The 23,900-nt window shown below is 40.8% G+C and overlaps 1 protein-coding gene across 1 annotated transcript in view; it reads right to left on the bottom strand.

The window, feature by feature from the left end:
* Positions 1 to 6,396: 6,396 nt before the first annotated feature.
* LOC115192800 (transcription factor SOX-6) overlaps positions 6,397 to 23,900 on the bottom strand; it is a gene marked incomplete at its 5' end in the record, with an annotated part of 64,612 nt that continues 47,108 nt past the window's right edge. Inside the window, 3 exon segments of the mRNA XM_029751662.1 lie at positions 6,397 to 6,742; positions 13,985 to 14,201; positions 20,641 to 20,814. Coding sequence (XP_029607522.1) covers positions 6,439 to 6,742; positions 13,985 to 14,201; positions 20,641 to 20,814 — 695 coding nt within the window.

Raw genomic sequence — 23,900 nt, 5'->3', positions numbered from 1 at the left:
TTAATAACATAAATACTAATAAAATTGTTCAATTACGAGCTTAGCTGGTTTAGCCACGGAAAAAGGCAGGAACCTTCCCTCTAGCCATGATTGGCTGAGAAAATGGATGGGCTGGACATGCAGGGAGATGAGTTTGGATTGGTCTGCCGTGTAGCATGCTTCTGTCTATAACATGAGTTGCTCAGTATGTGTTGATAGTCCTTTCTACCGTGCTGTTTTTGAAAGATATAATGTTAGCCATTGAGAACTACAAATGTTTCGCTACTTTTCAACAACATTGATACGCTGTTTACCAGACGCTATCGAAAGATCCGTTGGGAAAAGTGATGGGCTACTTTCTGCACACACCATGGTCAGTGTGAACCGGAGTGACTTGACACAATGCTGGCCCCAAAAAAATGTAGTTACAAACAAAACGGAGTTAAAGCTTATAGTCTGCCGTGTTCAGCCATGTATACAGGTAAGAGTCTAGCTACATGTTCGTGGCGCACTAGCTAACGTTTTGTGTATAATCTGTGTAGTAATATTATTCAAATCAGAACTCCATTTGCATTGCTAGTTATAGCCTAATGTTAGCTACATGTAGCTAATATTGAACGTAGTTGTTAGCTTTAGCCACCTGCAGATTCATACTACAGCTATGACAATGTTTGTATTGGTAGTAGTATGAGTTAGGATTATGTGGGTTTATTGTTTAGCTAGCTAGCTAGCTAGCTACATGTCTAAACAAAAGACTCCACTTCACAAGAGAATGATTACATAATTCATCAAGTTAGCCAGGTGTGTTTGGGGATGATTATGACCATCTATTTTATTTCATGAACATGTGTACATGTCTAGACAATAGTGACCCATCCACTTAGCTAGATGTGGCTGGGGGGTGGTTATAGGATATTGCTACTATGCAAGTAACCATTTCACTGTACCGATTACAACTTCTGTATCCTATGCATGTTACAAATACACTTAGATTTGATATAGTGCGTGTTTACCAGAGATGGTAATGTGAACAACAACATGACCTTCACCAAAGTCAGATTAGGATACATGACTAGAAAATGTATATTTTTACTTGGAGTTTTTCCTTATTGTAGTCTAGTAATTTCGCCACTTTTAGTCTTGAAATCTTTGGTTGTTTACTAAACTATGGCCTCACATGTGAATCCTTAAAGAGATGGGTGGGGTTAAGGTTTAAGAGGGTGTGAATGATGCGGAATAGCTGTAGACATAAAATAACTCTCCAGTAGGTGTACCAAAACATTCAAGCACCTTTTTCTCAAAGATTTATCAACTTTCAAAGCAGAATTACTTCCCCACTGTTCCTCAACTGCACAAGATGTATATTCGTTTAGACTACACCTAATATATCCTGAACAAAAATATAAATGCAACATGTAAAATATTGGTCCCATGTTTAATGAGTGGAAATAAAATGTTCCATACGCACAAAAAGCTTATTTTTGTCATAGTTTGTGCACAAATTTGTTTACATCCATGTTAGTGACTATTTCTCCTTCGCTAAGATAACCCATCCACCTGACAGGTGTGGCATATCAAGAAGTTGATTAAACAGCATGATCAATACAGGGGTGCATCTTGTGCTGAGGACAATAAAAGGCCACTCTAAAATGTGCAGTTTTGTCACAACACAATGCCACAGATGTCTCAAGTTTTGAGGGAACGTGGACAGCTGATGCAACTGTGGGTTTGCCCAACCAAAGAATTCTGCACAAACAATCAGAAACCTTCTCAGGGAAGCTCATCTGCGTGCTCGTCATCCTCACCAGGGTCTTGACTTGACTGCAGTTCGGTGTCGTAACCAACTTCAGTGGGCAAATGGTCACCTTCAATGGCCACTGGCACGCTGGAGAAGTGTGCTCTTCACAGATACATCCTGGTTTCAACTGTACTGGGCAGATGGCAGACAGCGTGTATGGCATCGTGAGGGCGAACAGTTTGCTGATGTCAATGTTGTGAACAGAGTACTCCATGGTGGTGGTGGGGTTATGGTATGGGCAGGCATAAGCTATGAACAACGAACACAATTGCATTTTATAGATGGCCATTTGAATGCACAGAGATACCGTGACGATTGGCTAGGCCGTCGTTGTAAATAAGAATTTGTTCTTAATTAAGGTTAAATAAAAAAATATATAATCAGAATTGTAATTCTGTATCCTGTTTAGTACTTCAATTCAAGTTAAAGCATTGAATTGGAATTTATGAGACATTCACAATTCAATTCCAAACTGAGCCCAACCCTGACACACACACACACACACACACACACAAAGGATAACTCATTATGAAGGAAAATAACAATAGGCCATGTTGAAATCGGTTCCCAAAATTATACGAATAGAAAGGGTAATTACCAAATATTATTGGACGGCGGGTGAAATGGATGGGAGACGGTATACAATTGGAATGTATAATATACTTCTGTAGGATTACCATGGAAAAACAACCAGTTTTGAAAGCAGTTCCTCCATGAAAACCCCAATTTAACCATTGATAATAGCTATTTCTGAGAAACCACCTTTTAATCAACAAATGTCAAACATTTCCTCTGATCTCAATTTATAAACACTGCACTCTTTTCTTTCTCATCACACCATATTGAAAAGTGAATATCCTTTATATGGCATGTTCATTCTTATTAAAATGTATGCATGGACTCAGTTGCTGCAACTACCTTCCTACTGTGTGTGTGTGTGTGTGTGTGTGTGTGTGTGTGTGTGTGTGTGTGTGTGTGTGCATGCGTGCGTGCGTGCGTGCGTGCGTGTGTGTGTGCGTGCGTGTGCGTGCGTGCGTGTGTGCGTGTGTGTGTGTGTGCGTGTGTGGTTAGATCAGCTTGGTACTAGTCTCTTGAAGATACTGCTTAAGTGTTATAACCACTAATAAACAAGTAAAAACAATAACTTACAGCAAAAATTACATGCTGTCTTCTGTCCACTGATAAACACCTAATACAAGTCAATGATTAGATTCTGAATTTGTAAGGAAATCTCAGTCTTTATTTTTTTCTGATTGTCTTTCTCACCAAGTTGTACTGACACTTTTAGAGCCAACACCGGCTAATAAATACAATGAAATGTTAAAATGCACAATTGAATTTCAAATACAATACTTAACACAAAATGTGTGGGGCCAGGAAGAATTACGTCTGCTTCTGTAGGTTGGTTGAAACTGACCGGTGGTCTGAGTGACCTTTGAATTTGTGTCAAAGGTCAGAGCACTTCAAGCTAAATCAACTATTTCTGCATAAATAATACAAATGTTACTAAACTGGAAATGTACTCAAATCTGGCGTCCAAACAGGTGATGTTTTGTTTGTCAGAATTTTGTCATTGTTGTTTTCTAAGGACAACTTCACATTAGACAGTACTGAAAAATACCACTCATATCCAGTGCCTGTGATGCTTACAAAACTTGAAACAATGTCTTTGCATGAGGTGAACAGTACAGCTCTTGTTTTTTCTGTAATGCAAGCAAAATCAAACTTCAGTCGTAACAAAAATGTTATTTTCTACCAACCTGCAAAATATCATTCGACATGGTCGTAAAGAGATACAAATCACATACAAATCAACCAGAAAACAGAGTAACCTAAACCCGCCTAAAATAGAGGTTGTAAAAGTATACATATTTTCAAAGTAGAGATGGGCATATGAAAATAGGACTTATGGGTATATTTTAATTTACCTGAAATATCTGTTTCAAAATATTTTTGCATTACATTTTTGAAATGCTAAAGCTAATACTGACCCATGTTTTTTTTGCCAATGTACCAATTTTACAAAAACAAAACATTGGTTTGTATTTTGAAAACCATCTCTGGCTACATAATTATAAACTGTTCAATTCACAGAAACAAATCTGATCTTCTGTATCTAGGTACAATAGAGTAAATAAAACCTACATTTAAAAAACCCTAAATATATGGTGGCCCTACCATATAGATGACTGTCGGGACCGCTCCTCTGCATTTTACTGTATGACAAATAGAACTAGAAGAGTTCAACGTTAAGACTTATTGTGCCTATTATGATGTCCTGTGTCTTTATCAACATTTGCAGAGTCTATATAACACGTTTTATTCACAACCTCTATACTCAAACAAAAGAGATTTCAAACCTAAAAGCCACTCCAGCTGAACGTCAGTGTACTGTAACAGTTTACCAAAATAACGAATTTGATCGTTTTTGGCCCCTATGCATTATGGATGAATTAAAGGGGAAGTTCAGGATTTTACAACTTGATGTTAGATGATTCCTCACCCTGAAAGTATTCTATGGGCCAGGAGAAACTGTAACCCATTGTTGTTTGGTTTTCTCTAAGCAGCCAATACAAACTTAGGCTAGATTCAAATCAGGTTAAGTGTTAACCGGCGATAGCCGACTCCCACATAGCTGATGTTTTGGCGGTGTCGGAGGTGTAACTGCGTTGGAGCTGTCAAATCAGTGAGCAGCTGCTCTTGATCATTGTCACGAAGCCACACCCATCCCACCTGCGTTAGAAGTTCAGAACGAGAAAGTGCAGGCTATATACTGTAGAAATAATGGCCCTCAAATTGAAAATCATTCAGTGAAAAAATGTGGATTTCTATCAGCCTAATTGAGGTGTAAATTACATCTCACATTCCAGTGTTCGAACTTGTAAACAAAGCTGCATGGGATTTCTCTTAATGCGACTCCGTGCAGCCAATGGCAATGTCTGCTTTAGGTATAATGCCAAGACCTTCTTGTGGATTTGACAGCGCTAACGCAGTTCCACCTCCGACACCATCAAAACATCCGCAATGCAGATGTCAGCTAAAGCGGCAGCTTTCTCCTAATAGGGACACCTCAGCAATAAAAACTGATTGTATAAGACTTTTTGCAGCATCAGCATTAAGACTAGAATATTTCTGAATGATGTGAATGTAGGTTTGGCACATTTGAAGAAAAATTTTACAATATCTCAGAAAATAATAATTATAATAATAGGTATTTTCTCCTCTGTTTCATTGTCAGTCTGAACATTTCTACCACTCACTCGTATGAAATCAAAAACACATTCACAAGCTGGCACAGCATACCTGAGCAAGGATATAAACCCCATCATAAACAGTAATGTAAAATATTGTAAGCATTTGTCGAGAAAGGTGTAGATGTACTGTACTCATAAGAAATTATAGACGAGAGCTAAGGATTTATATTCACTTTCAAATGTTAAAGTCCTGACAGTCCAAGGTTTTACAGGCAGTAAGTAACCTGTCAGGACAATTTCCATGGAAATCCAGAAACCCACAATCAAAGGAAACATATCATAAAAACTTAAATCACACTTAAAATAACATTTAACACCGATAGCTGTTGAAGACCAATTTCTGATGTCTCAGTCAAGTCCATGGACTCTCCTTTAAAAAACCACACGCAGAAATGTGTCAGTTATCTCTTTGTTCGAACATTCTGTTCTCATCGCCCTGACTCTTACTAGCTCTTGACTGTGTTGGATTGTCTTGTTCACTGTCTGGAGGATGTCTCAGCCCAATCACTTGGTACGGGATTGTTCAGAAAAAGTGTTCTTGTCCAAAATTGTAGTTTGAGAAACATGGGCGGTCTGTGAGATCTTCGAATGCTCAGTGTATGTCACGACCTGTCCAGAGTCAATCAGAGAATGCTCAGTGTATGTCACGACCTGTCCAGAGTCAATCAGAGAATGCTCAGTATATGTCACGTCCTGTCCAGAGTCAATCAGAGAATGCTCAGTGTATGTCACGACCTGTCCAGAGTCAATCAGAGAATGCTCAGTGTATGTCACGACCTGTCCAGAGTCAATCAGAGAATGCTCAGTGTATGTCACGACCTGTCCAGAGTCAATCAGAGAATGCTCAGTGTATGTCACGTCCTGTCCAGAGTCAATCAGAGAATGCTCAGTGTATGTCACGTCCTGTCCAGAGTCAATCAGAGAATGCTCAGTATATGTCACGACCTGTCCAGAGTCAATCAGAGAATGCTCAGTGTATGTCACGTCCTGTCCAGAGTCAATCAGAGAATGCTCAGTGTATGTCACATCCGGTCCAGAGTTAATTATAGCATGCTCAGTGTATGTCACATCCTGTCCAGAGGCAATCAGAGAATTCTCAGTGTATGTCACATCCTGTCCAGAGTCAATCAGAGAATGCTCAGTGTATGTCACGTCCTGTCCAGAGTCAATCAGAGAACGCTCAGTGTATGTCACATCCTGTCCAGAGGCAATCAGAGAATTCTCAGTGTATGTCACGTACTGTCCAGAGTCAATCTGAGCATGCTCAGTCCGTGGTGCATCAAATCCCGGACAAATTGTTCCGCCCCCCTTGTACTGTTGAAAAGTTGTTCTGAGCAAAACTCAGTCTCTGTCATATTGTCCTGCTTAATTTTTTTTCTAAAAGTTCAGAAGTTCTTCTGAGCAGGTTCAGTTGGCACTGACAGGCTCCCGTGTCTCGTGGTCGCTGCTGTAGTCCGATTTGTCCTCAAAGTCTTCGTACATGTCTATCTCGTCCTCCCCGTTGACCGGGTGGTCACCGGTCACCATGGGAACCGGCTCGGGCTTGACCACGCCGAACGTGCTCTGGATGACGGGGATTGCGGGCTCGGGGCTGGCCGACGCGCTGGAGCAGTCCGATGTCAGGTGCGGTGAAGGCGTGGCTGTCGCCATGGTGATGGCGCCCGGGTAGAGGCCGCCAGCGCTGTTGCTGATGGGGATCTGAGGCTGTGGCCTGACGTAGAGACGAAGAAAGAAAGAAAGAAAGAAAGAGAAAGAAAGAAAGAAAGAAAGAAAGGCAGGGATAAGGAAGGAAAGAGAGAGAGAGAGAGAAAAAGAGTGAGGGGGAGATAGAGAGTGAGAGAGAGGAGAGAGAGCGATAGAGAAAGAGATTGAGTGAAAGAAAGAGGGAGAGAGAGATAGGGATGGGGAGATAGGAGGAGAGTGAGCGGAGAGTGAGAGACGGAGAGAAAATAAGAGAGAGTGAGAGGTAGAGGTAGTGAGAGAATGAGAAAAAGAGAGAGAGACAGAGAGTGTGTATTAGAAAAACAGATTCATTCTTTGCCAGACTGATTTTGAACGGTGCATTAATTCTTCAGCTATTTAAAACAAGTTGAACAGTAGCTCACTCTCTTCTTTTGGACAAGCCTTAACACAGAGCTTCTGCCAGCACACAGTAATCCTGTCAACGTCAGCTAAATAACCTTTCCAGAAATGGATGGAATGAAGGTAAACGCATATCACTCAAGCAAGCCCTCTGGCTCCTCAAATGAAGCACATAAACCAAGAAAATTGCTGTCAGTTTCCTCACCTAACAGTTCCTCCTCCCCCTTCTAGAAAACAATTACAGCAGAGAACAGACTTAAACTACTTAAAAACTACCCGGTTTTCATTATACGGCGAGCCTGGTCGAAATTGGTTATACCTCAACTTATAGCCAAGTTATTTGATTTAGTCATGAGTGAAACTCCAGCCGCTACAGCAAATCAGGCTTTGCTTTCGCTTGACCACACACAGTAAATGACAGAGTTAAGCCTGTGACATCTACCTATACCGCCACTCTCCCCAGTTAGCACATTTGGCTCCTTGGAAGATTTGGGAATGTATGTTTTTCGTTTCACATTGGTTATGGGAACGAAGCCATACGTTTTCTGACCGGTAAAATTGAACGTTTTTAAACGTTCTGAGAACAGAAGTAAACATTTTGCTTGTTCTGGGAATGTTTATTTTTAGGTTGCAGCGAGGTTCTGAGAACATTTTACTCTGGTTCCTTAGAAGTTTTCATGTGAGGTTTTATTAACGCTCTGAGAACGGAAATTGTAAGTTATGAAAACATACATACTGTGTGTGTATATATATATATATATATATATTTTTTTTTTATTATTATTATTTATTTTTTTTGTATCCTTAACCCTTTACACTTGTGGGAATTGGCCTATGCGCTAAATTGAAATGTTCCTTACAGAAGAAATATGAAATGCATATGTATGAGCATGGTAGCAATTGAAAGGGAACAGTTTGGAGATTACGGGAAAATTATTAGACCAAAGTTCACCTTATACAAGACTGAATCCAAACATTACACAGTTGATTTTATGTGTATTTTACATTTACTGTACTTTTCACTGCATTTGTTGATAACGACATCTGAAAATACTCTGGACACATTCAGTAACATGATAAGAAAATTCCTGGAAAATGTGGAGTAGGTGCAACATAAGACAAAACAAATTGTCCAAGTGGCCACAAACCTCTCCAAAGTGTGCACAGTTCCTATGTAATTTCAACACACTTTAATGACACAAAGAAGAGTCTTCAACTATAATGTGCTTTTTTGAGCTCTTCTTAGCTGTGCCATTGAGAACTAGAGCAAGCACACAATTACTGTTGTTGTTTACGCAATCCAAAAACAGACCATTTTAAATCACAATCTGGGTCAGGTGGGCATCAATTGAAAGCTTGTTCTATTGTCAACATCTAAGTTATAAAAGACGGTGTTACGGTGTTAGGCTTTCACAAGGGAATTCAGAGAATTCATCATTTTGGTGCACATAGAAAGGGGTGCATTCATTTAGGCACTTATCAATGACAAAATCTACCATTTTCAACCCACGTATACAGACACAACGCATCACCTGGGGCAAACTACCTGCCCTCCAGGACACCTACACCACCCGATGTCACAGGAAGGCCAAAAAGATCATCAAGGACAATAACCACCCGAGCCACTGCCTGTTCACCCCGCTATCATCCAGAAGGCGAGGTCAGTACAGGTGCATCAAAGCTGGGACCGAGAGACTGAAAAGCAGCTTCTATCTCAAGGCCATCAGACTGTTAAACAGCCATCACTAACATTGAGTGGCTGCTGCCATACTGACTCAACTCCAGCCACTTTAATAATGGAAAAATTGATGTAATAAATGTATCACTAGCCACTTTAAACAATGCCACTTTTATATGTTTACATATCCTACATTACTCATCTCATATGTATATACTGTACTCTATACCATCCACTGCATCTTGCCTATGCCGTTCTATACCATCACTCATTCATTTTTATATTTTTTTATGTACATATTCTTATTCATTCCTTTACACTTGTGTGTATAAGGTAATTGTTGTGAAATTGTTAGGTTAGATTACTCGTTGGTTATTACTGCATTGTCGGAACTAGAAGCACAAGCATTTCGCTACACTCGCATTAACATCTGCTAACCATGTGTATGTGACAAATAACATTTGATTTGATTTGAGTTGCGTGTTCCGTGGGGAATTTTCTTCACAATAGATAAACATAGGCTCATTCTGTTCAGAACAACCCAGGGTATGACACCATGTCATCTTCTAACTGTACATTAAACATAGTGACCATCATTAACGTTGACACTGGATATGACTTGAGTTTTATGATGTGGAAATGTGACGTGCACATTTGGACTCACAGGTGTTTGGTTTCCTTGTATGACATCAAATTAGTATTTATTTTAACCCTCAATGTCTCATCTTTCAAAAGACATAGAGTCCTCTTAACTTACAGCATTTCCCTCACTCAGACAACAAAACATAGCAAAAGTTGTCCAATTAGCGGGAGGGATGGGGGTGACTTCTTCTCGCGCGTGGTGCTCAAGTTCAGAACGGCTGTCAGTCAAAACCCATACAGCAATGTGAAGTGCAGAGCCTGAGCTCTGACATCATTTATAGCATGTTACTGTACATCCACTGCGTTCCAATTTAGGCACGTATCAATGACAAAATCTACCATTTTCAACCCACGTATACAGTGCATTCGGAAAGTATTCACACCCCTTCCCTTTTTCCACATTTTGTTACTTTACAGACTTATTCTAAAATGTATTAAATTACTTTTTTCCCTCATCAATCTACACATTATCCCATAATTACAAAGTGAAAACAGGTTTTACAGAAATACCTTATTTATAAGTATTCAGACCCTTTGCTATGAGACTCGAAATTGAGCTCAGGTGCATCCTGTTTCTATTGAGCATCCTTGAGATGTTTCTACAACTTGATTGGAGTCCACCTGTGGTAAATTCAATTTATTGGACATGATTTGGAAAGGCACACACATCTGTCTATATAAGGGCCCAGAGTTGGCAGTGCAAGTCAGAGCAAAAACCAAGCAATGAGGTCGAAGGAATTGCCCGTAGAGCTCCTAGACAGGATTGTGTATCGGCACAGATCTGGGGAAGGGTAGAAAGAAATATCTGCAACATTGAAGGTCCCCAAGAACACAGTGGCCTCAATCATTCTTAAATGTAAGAAGTTTGGAACCATCAAAACTCTTCCTAGAGCTGGCCGCCTGGCCAAACTGAGCAATCAGGGGAGAAAGGCCTTGGTCAGGGAGGTGACCAAGAACCCGATGGTCACTCTGACAGCACTCCAGAGTTCCTCTGTGGAGATGGGAGAACCTTCCAGAAGGACATTACTCTGCAGCACTCCACCAATCAGGCCATTATGGTAGAGTGGCCAGACAGAAGCCATTCCTCAGTAAAACGCACATGACAGCCTGCTTGGAGTTTGCCAAAAGGCACCTAAAGGACTCTCAGACCGTGAGAAACAAGATTCTCTGGTCTGATAAAACCAAGATTGAGCGCCATGCCTGGAGGAAAGCTGGCACCATCCCTACAGTGAAGCATAGTGGTGGCATCATCATGCTGTGTGGATGTTTTTCAGCGGCAGGGACTGGGAGACTAGTCAGGATTGAGATCAAGATGAATGGAGCAAAGTACAGAGAGATATTTGATGCAAACCTGCTCCAGAGCGCTCAGGACCTCAGACTGGGGCGAAGGTTCACTTTCCAAAAGGACAACGAGCCTAAGCACACAGCCAAGACAACGCAGGAGTGGCTTTGGGACAAGTCTCTGGATGTCCTTGAGTAGCCCAGCCAGAGCCCGGACTTGAACCTGATCAAACATCTCTGGAGAGACCTGAAAATAGCTGTGCAGTGACGCTCCCCATCCAACCTGACAGAGCTTGAGAGGATCTTCAGAGAAGAATGGGAGAAATTCCCCAAATACAGGTGTGCCAAGCTTGTAGCGTCATACCCAAGCAGACTCGAGGCTGTAATCGCTGCCAAATGTACTTCAACAAAGTACTGGGTAAAGGGTCTGAATACTTATGTAAATGTGATACTTCTGTTTTTTTTAAATTATATAAATGTGTAAAAATGTCAAAAAACCTGTTTCTGCTTTGTCATTATGGGGTATTGTGTATGGATTGATGAAGAAAAAAACCCTATTGAATACATTTTAGAATAAGGCTGTAACTAGGATTGCAAAATTAACTTTCAATAAATTCCCTGGTTTCCCAAAATCCTGGTTGGAGGATCCTGGAATCAGGAGGGAATAAGTAGGAAATCTGGAACCCTCCAACCAGGATTTCTGGAAAAGTTCCCTGAATTTTGCAGCCCTAGCTGTAACGTAACAAAATGTGGAAAAAGTCAAGGGGTCTGAATACTTTCCCAATGCACTGTAGGTACGAGTGTAAAGGGCTACAACTTTAATGTTTCAATAAGACTTTCAATAACACTGCTAGCTATTTTTGGGTTAACTATTTGGAACTCCAACCACGGATAGGAAACATGGAAATTAATTTCCTTGGGCATTAATCATGCCAAAACATTTTATTTTATTGGGACATGGCATCAGTGAGATTCAACCCTATGATCTTCTGTTCTCTATCCATTGAATAAGTCCACTGCGCCACCAGGATGAACCTAGCATGCCATGTTTTTTATGAAAATAATGTTCATTTATTTAAATGTTTTAACCTTTATTTAACATTTTAGTCTATTCAAAAAGACCCATTTCAAAGGAAACAAGCACTCATTCAGATCAGTGTGGCCAATTACTGGGCCACACACATGAACACACTTAACAAGATAGAGGATAGAGACAGTTTTGTTGATGCTGAGAAATAATATTTTAAATAGTATTCTTAGAACATTCTCTTCAGGTTCTGAGAATAGAATTTAGAACTTATGATGTTAATGTGTACAATTCCATTTTTTTTACATTCCCAGAATATTGCCAAGAACTGACATAAAAGAGAATCATACCTTCTCTGAACGTTCTGAGAACATCGCTTAAGTCACAACATTTGAGAACTTAAAAATATAACATTAAAAAGATCCACATGGGAACTGTTCTGTGGAAGTACTGAAATTCACAAAAACGAACATTGTTTCTTAACGTTCTCAGAACAATTTGAGAACATGACTTTAGATGGAAACCTGTAGGAAACGTTATCCTGAAGTACTGAAATTCCCACAGAAGAACATTGTTTCTTAACTTTCTCCAAACTATTTGAAAACATTCCCAATGTCAAACCAGTTGGAGAACGTTTCTAGAACATTACAAAAATTGAAATGAAATATAACCATGTTTGAACTTTTAAGAAATGTAATGGATACCAAAAAAAAAGGTTTTATTTGTCAAGTTCCTTAACTATCATGCACCATTCCCAGAAAGATGCGGGGAGGTTGTATGCAAAATAACCATAGGACAACCACGCTCTCGCCAAGCGCTAAGAAATATGGTTCTCAGAACATTGCGTGCTAGCTGGGTCTCTCTCTCCCTCTCTCTCAAACATCTGCTTACGTTTTATATCCTGGTAGTGTAATGTCTGTGTCCAATTTCTACCGCCAGCAAGCGCCCGCCATTGTCCTAATTTAATAAATGACAACTATTAAAAATCGTTCCAATTCAAAGCTGTGCCCCTGGTAAATCCATTGAAACGAGGCCCGCCGTGATGACTTAAAACACATCCATGCCTGTTTCCTATTAAGACCAAGCCACTAGTTTTGTCTGAGTTCGAAATGGCACCCTTTTCCCTATATAACGCACCACTTTTAATCAGGGTCCCGGTCAAAACTAGTGCACTATTTAGGGAATAGGGTGCAATTTGTGACACTACCTTGTTCTCAGCATTGCCTACAGTTTGACAGAAGAGGATGAGAAAAGCATAATGATAAGGGACCTCATTATCGTTAAACTAGTAGTTTGGATTACAAATTCAGCTCACAACTCAGCACTATTGCTTGAGGGACATGGTCAGAGTCAGTACTTGGTACAGTGGGAATTAGCCAAACAAAGAACAACTTCCTTTAACAAAATGATTAGGACCAGTTGATTCAAGTGTACCATCTGAAAATGTGAGCAGTCCATGAAAAAATATTAAAGGGATTGTTGATCCCAGGGTCACTGTTTAATTATCACTTTAAACTTAGTATTAAAGGGGAAGGTGCAGTTGCTACATCTACTTTTGGACTTATAAATTAACTATATGTACCCAATGATTCTTGACTAATATAACTTATAAATGCCTCATGAGCTTAGTTCAACTTTCACACCCCATCAGAACCCAGAATATAAGCTTGTTTAACTCCAACGTTTGTAAACAAAGTAAATGTAAACAAAACACTATACAGCCTCAAAATATGGTTAAAACTATACTTTTGATATCATGGATGGTCAGTCCTAGCTCTGTCTATGAATTTGAGAATGGTTACAAATTTTGTCCAGCTCATCCGTCAGCTTTTTATCTAAAACAGGGGCGAGGAGAACACTTCGTTATAGTTTGAACTGCTGATTGCTGCTTTAAAGGCTAATTACACTCCAAACAGTTTTCTGACTTCAAAATAAGTCTAATGTCAAGATGAATTCACATACCACTCCATCGGTTATGTTTTTACAGCTATATTCAAATGATTGAACAATATCTCTTTGTTTTGGAAATCACATGCTTATCTTTTTCCATGTTAGATTGTGGCAGAGAGCTGAATCTACACAACAGATGACCTGGGACATGGATTTATGTCAACAGAAGACCATTTTGAGGTTTGAAAACATTTGACACAATTGGAATTTGGAGTGCAATGTCCCTTTAAGTACACTACCAGTTAGCCTAAAGAGTTTATCCCAGTAGATGAGATGGAGTGTCTCTCTCTTACCCCACACTGAAGAACTGCCTCATCTCCTGCCGCCGTGAGCGCATCATCTGCTTGTACTCCCCGATGCGGAGCTTTTTCCCGTCGATGATGCAGGTCCTCTTGGGCCGGGGCTTGTACTTGTAGTTGGGGTACTTTTCCAGATGGTTCTTACTGAGACGGGCCTGTTCCTCATAGTATGGCTGCTTCTCCTGGTTGCTCATGGACTTCCAGCGAGAGCCTGTACATGGGATAACGGGACACATGCACCAAGAGTCAGGGTTGAAACACAAACTAGTGTAAGGACGAACGCACACACACAAACAAACACACTCACATGTTCACACACACACACACACTCAAAGACAGCATGAAGGTATTGGTGTTCGAAGAGTGTATTGGAGTCAGTTTGTCCAGTATGGTCCTGTAAATAGTTTTTTTTTCACCATTTAGTGGATTACAATGTTCAGTAAATTGATTGTTTATGTTCTAATAATGTGGTTAAATTAGCCATTGAACAGTATGTGTCAGCACTTCCACTGCACTAAATGTATCCTGTCTTACTTATATCATAGCAGGACATCTCTTCAGGTAGGAGCCTCTAATAAGAGAAACTACTAGTTTGAAAAAACAGTCTTTAAGATTGGCAGGGGATCTCTGATACATTGTGTTCTCAACATGTCTCTCCTATAAGCACCCAGCTGACAGAACAAGTGGACAGGTCCGTTACCGCAGGAATGGAGCACATCTGCTTTCTGACAACCCATTATACACACCGCAGATAGGACACACACAGAGAGGAATCCAAGACTGCGTCCCAAATCGCACCCTATTTCCTAGTTAGTGCACTACTTTTGACCAGGGTCCATAGGGCTCTGGTCGAATGTAGTGCTCTATATAGGGATTGGGGTGCCATTTGGGATGCATCTAGGAATCTGTTTACCAACGTTTATCGAAACTCCCTTATTTTTTTACTAAGGAAACAGGAAACAGTGAGGACACTCCTTTTTTTCATCTTGTCCCTCGTCTCCAGCTGTGTTATTGTCTGAGCAGCACACACTCCATCCTCTCCTGATCGCCTCTCAGGTCTAGCGTTTCCCTGGTGTCACCAAAAGCAAATCGCTAGCTAGGTAAATACCCGGAATGTTCTGTCTGATAGGTGAACTCTGACACTCAATTTTTGACCCCAACTTCGAGTGATGAGATTTGAGCTATCCAATTCTTTAGAATGATAACTTCAGTGATATTTAACAATGTTCTATGGATGAGAAAAGTGCAAAGATTGTATTTCTTTAATTCAGCGTTCAGTTATATTAGTTATATTTTAGCAAACAAAGTCACTTAATACCATTTGCTCATAGCCAAACATTTTAGCCTAGTGGACAACCAATTCACGACAGAAAATGTTCTCTCTAAGTATATACAAAGCTGTAGCAAAAGACCAGGCACATAGTCCCCCTTCTAAAAACCAGCTCCTACACGTTGCCAAGCAACATTCCAAGTTCTTTCATGCAGTCTATGAACTATGAGGGCTGTCTCCCAAATAGCACCATATTCCCTATATAGGAATATGGGACCTGGTAAAAAGTTGGGCACTGTTTGAAATAGGGTGCCATTTGGGATGTAGATAGGACTCAAGTCTCAAGACAGTGGAGCCCTTCAGCCATTCTGTGTACAGCAAAGTTTAGTGCTCTGTGAATAGATATCTGTGTTAGTTAGCTAGCTAGTATCAACACAAGAAGCACTTTTCACTGCATACATCCATCACCCCAGTCGGGGTCTCAGTGGAGTGTGCGTGTGTGTGAGAAAGAGAGTTCTATGTGAATACTGACTTTTGTAAGAAAAATATATCATTTTTTCCAATAGTGTTTGAATGATTAAATTAGATTGAATTAAATAAGGTCAGACAAATTGATTGATTCATCGATCGATTGGTAGTTGACTGATTTACAATGTTTTGAATATATCATTGAATGTTTAGGTGGAGGTGGGGGGGTAGTAGTAACGCTCTGTTTCTGTCTCATAAGCACACAGTGTGCACAGTTACCTCTTTAAAAGAGCATGCCTACACACTATCTATTTAATGGACCACCATGTTTTGTATTTAAGAGGCCACCAACAATTTCATCAAGGCGAGACAACAGTTCCTATTGGACAAATTCAGCTAGGCCCCTCCCCGTTTCTTTCCTTTTGCTTCTGTTTAAGAAACATTTTGCAACAGAATTGGCGTAATGAACATGCCCCAGTGGACAGCCAGTATAAAATGCCCTCTTGCAACAGCAGCATAGTGCAGATGCCAGCCTATAGAATAAAAGTTTGAGGGAGTTCCTCCCTTCTAAGCTCCCCCGTGGTGTTGTGCTCCATCCTGTCAAAACCAAAACAAATGAGTTTAATTGAAGATCATGAGTGGGGCTTTTATTGCTCAATCTAATTCATGCTGATTATAAAAATTAAAACAGATATTCTCAAACTCGCAAACCTTTGATAGACTTAAACAGCTGCTTAAACAAAGCAAGAGCATCATTTATTTTTCAACTCAAAGCAATGAGGCCCAATCAGTCCTCCATGACAACAAAATAATAAACAACATAGTAGGCATAGAAGGCTAATTAGTCCTTTGTTTTTGGGTTATGCGTAGCCCAGAAGACGGTGTGTGTCCTCAGACATGGAGGGAGGCAAACGTCATTCCGCTACCCAAGAATAGCAGAGCACCCTTTAATGGTTCAAGCAGCTGACCAATCAGCCCGTTGTACAAGTACTTAGCAAACTGTAGAAGTGCTTAGCAAACTTTTTCAAAAAATGGTGTTTGATAAAATATAAAGTTATCTTACAAAACAAAATTAACAACAGACTTTCAGCATGTTTATAGGGAAGTGCACTCAACATGCTCGGCACTGACACACATGACAGATTACAGGCTGAAAGAAATTGATAGTAAGAAGATTGGGAGCTGTTCTGTTAGAATCCAGCGCAGCTTTTGATGTCATTGATCATAACCTTTTGCTGAAAAAACGTAGGTGTCATGGATTTGCATCCTCTGCCTTATTATGGATTGAGTTACCTATCTAATAGAACACTGAGGGTTTTCATTAATGGGAGACTCTCTCATGCAAATTCAGTTGAGTGTGGTGTACCGCAGGGCAGCCGACTAGGGCCATTATTGTTTTCTGTTTTTACAAATGACCTTCCACTGACCTTAAATAAAGCCTGTGTGTCTATGTACGCTGACAACTCAACAGTATACACGTTGGCTGCAACAATAAAATAACTAACAGACACCCTTAACATAGAGCTCCAGTCAGTTTTAGAATGGCTAACTAGCAATAGGCTGGTGGTAAATATCTCAAAAACAAAAAGCATAATTTTTGGGACAAACCACTCGCTCAATGCTAAACCTCGTTTAGATCTATTATTGAATAATGTGGCTATTGAGCAAGTTGAGCAAACTAAACTGCTGGGTGTAACCCTAGATTGCAAGCTGCCATATTCAAAACATAGACTCGATGGTTGCTAAAATGGGAAGAGTTCTGTCCATGATAGGGCGTTGTTGTGCCTTCTTGACATCTCAGCTGACCAGACAGGTCCTACAGGCCCTAGTTTTGTCACAGCTAAACTACTGCCCGGCTGTGTGGTCATGTACGGCAAAGAAGCACATAGGTAAATTGCTGTTGGTACCCCCTGTATATAGTCTCCACATTGACTCTGTACCGGTACCCCCTGTATATAGCCACGCTATTGTTATTTACTACTGCTCTTTATTATTGTTATGTTATTCTTATCTCTTACTTTTTTGGTATTTTCTTAAAACTGCATTGTTGGTTAAGGGCTTGTAAGTAAGCATTTCACTGTAAGGTCTACACCTGTTGTATTCGGCGCATGTGTCAAATAACATTTGATTTGATTAAAAAAAAACAGATAAAATAACACCTTACTGCACAAAGGGGACTGTGATGAGACACAGCCATTTGATATATCTTGTATTGTAACTTGCACTGTATTATGTATTAGACCAAGATATTGTGTGTACTGATATGTAGGCTATGTGTGACATTTTAAATGTATGTAGATCGGTCCTTGACTAATAATGTTCTGTACTATATACTATGTCATGTTTCAAGTGGACCTCAGAAGGGTAGCTGCTGCTGTTGTAGCGGCTAATGGGGATCCTAGTAAATATCAATACTAAATACCAAACAATTTGACTAATCTATCTTTCCATATTTCCAAGTCCTATTCTTGAAGATAAAGGGGCACTAAATAATTGGAATAACTGGAAATCTGTCAGACTTTTTTTAAATGTAAAGATATAGCCTAATCATGGCTTTATCATATTATTATATGTAGTAGAAATGGGTTAGAACATACATACAGAACCGTACAGAACAAACACAAAGTACACTCTTGTTGGCTGGCCCTCGCTTCATACTCGCCGCCAAACCCACTGGCTCCAGGTCATGTACAAGTCTCTGCTAGGTAAAGCCCCGCCTTATCTCAGCTCACTGGTCACCATAGCAGCACCCACCCGTAGCCCGCACTCCAGCAGGTATATCTCACTGGTCACCCCCAAAGCCAATTCTTCCTTTGGCCGCCTTTCCTTCCAGTTCTCTGCTGCTAATGACTGGAACAAACTGCAAAAATCACTGAAACTGGAGACTCATATCTCCCTCACTAGCTTTAAGCACCAGCTGTCAGAGCAGCTCACAGATCACTGCACCTGTACATAGCCCATCTGTAAATAGCCCATCCAACTACCTCATCACCATATTGTTATTTATTTATCTTGCTCCTTTGCATCGCAGTATCTCTACTTGCACATTCATCTTCTGCACATTTACCATTCCAGTGTTTTATTGCTATATTGTAATTACTTCGCCACCATGGCCTATTTATTGCCTTACCTCCCCTATCCTACCTCATTTGCACACACTGTATGTAGACTTTTTCTACTGTATTATTGACTGTATGTTTGTTTATTCCATGTGTAACTCTGTGTTGAACTGCTATGCTTTATCTTGGCCAGGTCGCAGTTGTAAAGGAGAACTTGTTCTCAACTAGCCTACCTGGTTAAATAAAGGTGAAATCTATTTATGGCTATGAAAACTCTAACATTGATTTATCCTGCAATAGATGTAGTTCAATTGGTAATATTCATTTGTTTTCTTCTAATGCCTCTTAAGCAGGTTGACGTTTATTGGGGTGAGTCTTGTCTGAGGCAGAACTGAGCAATTTCTGCTAGATGAGCCAGCTGTAAAGGCAAAATTGGCTATGTTGTACATATTAATGAAAACAAAAATGTGCTTTTTGGTCTTAATTTAAGGTTAGAGTTAGGCATTAGGGTTAGCAGTGTGATTATGGTTAGGGTTAAGGTTAAAATCGTACTTTGTGGCTGTGCCAGCTAGTGACCACTCTGCAGAGCTGCTTCAACAAGATTCATGATGAAAAACACTAATTTGCGCCTCTTAAGGGGTGAGTAATTTAAAGTACCTGATTACGTTACTGAGTTATGGTAATCCAAAAGTTACGTTACTGATTACAATTTTGGACAGGTAACTAGTAACAGTAACGGATTACATTTAGAATGTAAGCTACCCCAGGCTGTGTTACAACGGGCCGTGAACGGGAGTCCCATAGGACGGAGCACAATTGGACCAGCATCGTCCGGGTTAGGGGAGGGTTTGGCCGGGGGCGATTTAACTTGGCTCATCGGGCTCTAGTGACTCCTTGTTGGCGGGCCGGGTGCCTGCAGGCTGACTTCCGGTTGTCAGTTGAGTGGTGTTTCCTCCGACACATTGGTGCAGCTGGCTTCCAGGTAAAGCGAGGGGGTGTTAAGAAGTGCGGCTTGGCGGGTCATGTTTTGGAGGACGCATGACTCGACCTTTGACTCTCCTGAGCCCGTTGGGGAGTTGCAGTGATGAGACAGGATCGTAATTGGATCGCAATTGGATATCACGAAAAAGTAACCTACCCAACCCTGACTATTGGGTCGCAGCCTTTTTTAACTATACACCACTTGCTCGGAAGCTCTACCGGACCGTGTCCCAGTCTAGGATGATTTGCTATGTTTTCACACACACAACCGCTAAATTGGTGTCTGTGGTAAATCAATCCGCTTAATTTTTGCAAATGAAAGGCCCTGTATGACCATAACAAGGCCACAGTGTATGGGGGCTATCTTTAGAAATATATATTTGTTTTATAGGGATACTTCATTATTTTGGCAATGAGGCCCTTTATGTAGTTCTCTAGAGTCAGATGAACTTGTGGATACTATTTTTATGTCTCTGAGTGCAGTTTGAAGGAAGTTGCTAACTAGCACTACCACAATTGCTAACTAGCATGCTAGCAGATACCCATAGACTTCCAGTCATTGCGCTAACGCTAGTTAGCATTGGCTCATGAAAGTACCTCTAAATTCCTTCATACTGGAAACAGAGACATAAAATTGATATCCATGAGTTCATCTGACTCTGGGGAAGTAGATAAAGGGCCTCATTGCTAAAATGCCGAAGTATCCCTTAAAGACCGCTAGGAAATTAGAGGGGGAGACAGGCAAGTGGGAGAAAGCGTGAGAAGGATGGACGCATGGATTGAAACCTGGTCTCCAGTGGGGAGTTTTATATGTAACATGCCAGGGAGTATTACCACTACACCACGGCTCTGCACAAAAGAGGTCATCTTACCCAGGATCTTGCTGATGTTGGAGTTATGCATGTCGGGGAAGGTCTGCAGGATCTTCCTCCTCTCGTCCTTGGCCCACACCATGAAGGCATTCATGGGCCTCTTGATGTGGGGCTCGGCACTGTTCCTGCCCCTGGCCTCCCTGAAGACCCGTGCTTCCGTAGTGCTGGCACCACCTGTGGGATGGGAGGGACATTGCATTACTTAATCAATTGCTCACTCGTTTGTGCATAAAAAGCCACAAAATGTCACAAGTACATGTACTGCACTGTATGTCCAAGAGCGGGGACGACGCTCCGATTATCAGCCAGATAAGATCTCCATTTATTCTCCTGTGTTTACAGCTCTGATTTCAAGCTACAGCGTGATGAATGCTTCCCAATCCACCGTAGCCTGTAAACACTGGGGGTTTATGGAAAACAGGTGGGCTTCTGGGCCAGAAAAGAGAAAAGTCCCCAATCTGTTTTAACTGCCTTTCTTCTGCTTGCTTACTTCGGCAGGGTGGAATTGTCTGAGACACAAACAGTGCTAGTGGGTTGGAAAGAGGGGGAGAATATAGAATACCATTTATTGTTCCCCATAGACGTAAGTCCTTCATTTGAAAAGCAACAAAACGGAAACCCTGCCACTTTATTTGTATTTAGCTGAGGGATGTGATGGGGTTATTGAACAAAGCTCATTAGGCCTTAAATGATCAGAAACAGCTGTAAATATCACAGAGTGGGCCTTTAAATTGGCAATCTGCAGTTTCTGCATAATTTTTTGGAGTGATATGCACCCAATGTTTCTTGACTAATATAATTTATAAATGCCTCATGAGCTTAGTTCAACTGTCATACCCCATCAGAACCCAGAATATAAGCTTGTTTAACTTCAATGTTTGTAAACATAGTAAATGTAAACAAACACTGTATAGCCTCAAAACATGGTTACAACAATACTTTTGATATCATGGATGGTCAGTCCTTGTGTCCATACCTCTGTCTTTGAATGGTGACATTTCTCCAGCCCTATCCCTCAGCTTTTTACTGAAACCGTGGTGGGGATTATGTTTTGTTATTGTTTCAACTGCTGACTGCCACTTTAGGTGCAAGGCATCTGTTTGGAGAACATTTTGCTTGGACTGTCAAGTGTCCACTTCTGAGGCGTTCCGAGAGGAACACAATACATATTTGTGTCTGGTGAATACCTGTGTTCAGAGCAAACTCTCTGTCTGTGTCTATTCTATTGGGAACACAGTTGAAAGAGGCCCAAAAAATGTGGCGCCACCTAACCAAGGGCCCCAAGTGAAGGGTCACTGGCATCCATTTAGCCTGACCAGGATGTGCCCACTTTTACCTCAAACCTAACTTGTTCTACTGTCCATAGTCGCGGGATGTGGTTTTGGAGTGGGGGTGCTGCGATGTTTTTCTTTGTCAGGGGTGGGGTCTTTGCCTGTGCGGCTTACGGCTATATCGGTCCACTAATACAGGACCATTAAAAGGCGCAGTGCACTACTTTTGTGAAGAAAAAATATACATTCAAAAAACACACATACATAACATTACATTACATTACATTACATATACACCCAGTACCATGCAAAGGTTTTAGGCAGGTTTGAAAAAATGCTGTGAAGTAAGAAAGCTTTCAAAATTAGTAATGTTAATAGTTTATATTTATCAACTAACAAAATGCAAAGTGAGGGAACAGAAGAAAAATCTACATCAAATCAATATTTGGTGTGACCACCCTTTGCCTTCAAAACAGCATCAATTCTTAGAGTCGGGGATTTTGTAGGCACATAGTCAGGTGTTTGATTAAACAATTATACCAAACAGGTGCTAATGATCATCAATTCAATATGTAGGTTGAAACACAAATCATTAACTGAAACAGAAACAGCTGTGTAGGAGGAATAAACTGGGCGAGGAACAGCCAAACTCAGCTAACATGGTGAGGTTGCTGAAGACAGTTAACTGTCAAAATTCATATACCATGGTAAGACTGAGCACAGCAACAAGACACAAGGTAGTTATACTGCATCAGCAAGGTCTCTCCTAGGCAGAAATTTCGAAGAAGCACAAAGAAACGGGCAACGTTGAGGACCACCACTGCGTAGTGGTCGGCCAAGGAAACTTACTGCAGCAGATGAAAGACACATCATGCTTCCTTCCCTTCACAATCGGAAGATGTCCAGCAGTGCCATCAGCTCAGAGATGTCAGAAAACAGTGGGACCCTGGTACACCCATCTACTGTCTGGAGAAGTCTGGTCAGAAGCCTTCATGGGACCCTGGTACACCCATCTACTGTCTAGTCAGAAGACTTGCGACCAAAAGGCCATACCTCCGACGTGGAAACAAGGCCAAGCGACTCAACTATGCATGAAAACACAGGAACTGGGGCCGGATTCAAAAACCTTAGGAAGAAATTTCTTCCTAACTGCCATTTTTTCCTTAACTATAGACTTAAGAAGAAGTTTAACTTACTATTACTATTCCTCAATAAAGTTATTGGGAATGTTCTTAAGGTTTTTCCTAAGTTTCTTCCTAAGAAAATGTTAAGAAGAAATGGGAATCTTGAAAATAATGCATTAGGATTTCTTCTTGGTAATGTACTTTAATTTTACCTTTATTTAACTAGGCAGGTCAGTTAAGAACAAATTCTTATTTTCAATGACGGCCTAGAAACAGTGGGTTGTTCAGGTGCAGGACGACAGATTTGTACCTCGTCAGCTCAGTGATTTGAACTTGCAACCTTTCGTTTACTAGTCCAACGCTCTAACCACTAGGCTACCCTGCCGTCCCTTAACGTTAGGACAGCTAAACCCTTGTCTTGAGATGAATGGATACTTTTGTAACCATGTACGTTTTCTTGCGCCACAGACACAGTTGGCTACCGGATATTTAAATACAGCAAGAATACAAATGAAACACGCATAATCTAGCTAGCTAGTAATTAACAATATATTTCATTATTCTAGCACTATCTCGTCAATTTGCAAAGAAGAACTTGGCTAACGTTAACGTCATTAGCTATTTTGGCTATAATGTCTTTACACATTAGCTAGCTAACTAACTTACCGGTCGCACAGTCCCTCTACCACCACCTCTATGGTGGATGACACATTCTCCTCCAGCTGGTCCACATGAATGGTCTTTCAACTCCCTTCTTCTTAGCAGCCGACTTGATGTCGGACCACTTTCTTTTTAGGGCGTCACCGTCCCTTGCCATACCCCCGACAGCAGAGACAGACTCGGCCACTCTCGCCCATCTTTTCTT

Source organism: Salmo trutta, chromosome 4 (genome assembly GCF_901001165.1).
Source record: "Salmo trutta chromosome 4, fSalTru1.1, whole genome shotgun sequence".
NCBI classification, from domain to species: Eukaryota; Metazoa; Chordata; class Actinopteri; order Salmoniformes; family Salmonidae; genus Salmo; species Salmo trutta.
Note: the sequence above shows the minus strand (reverse complement) of the source record. Positions and strands in the feature narration are given on the sequence as shown.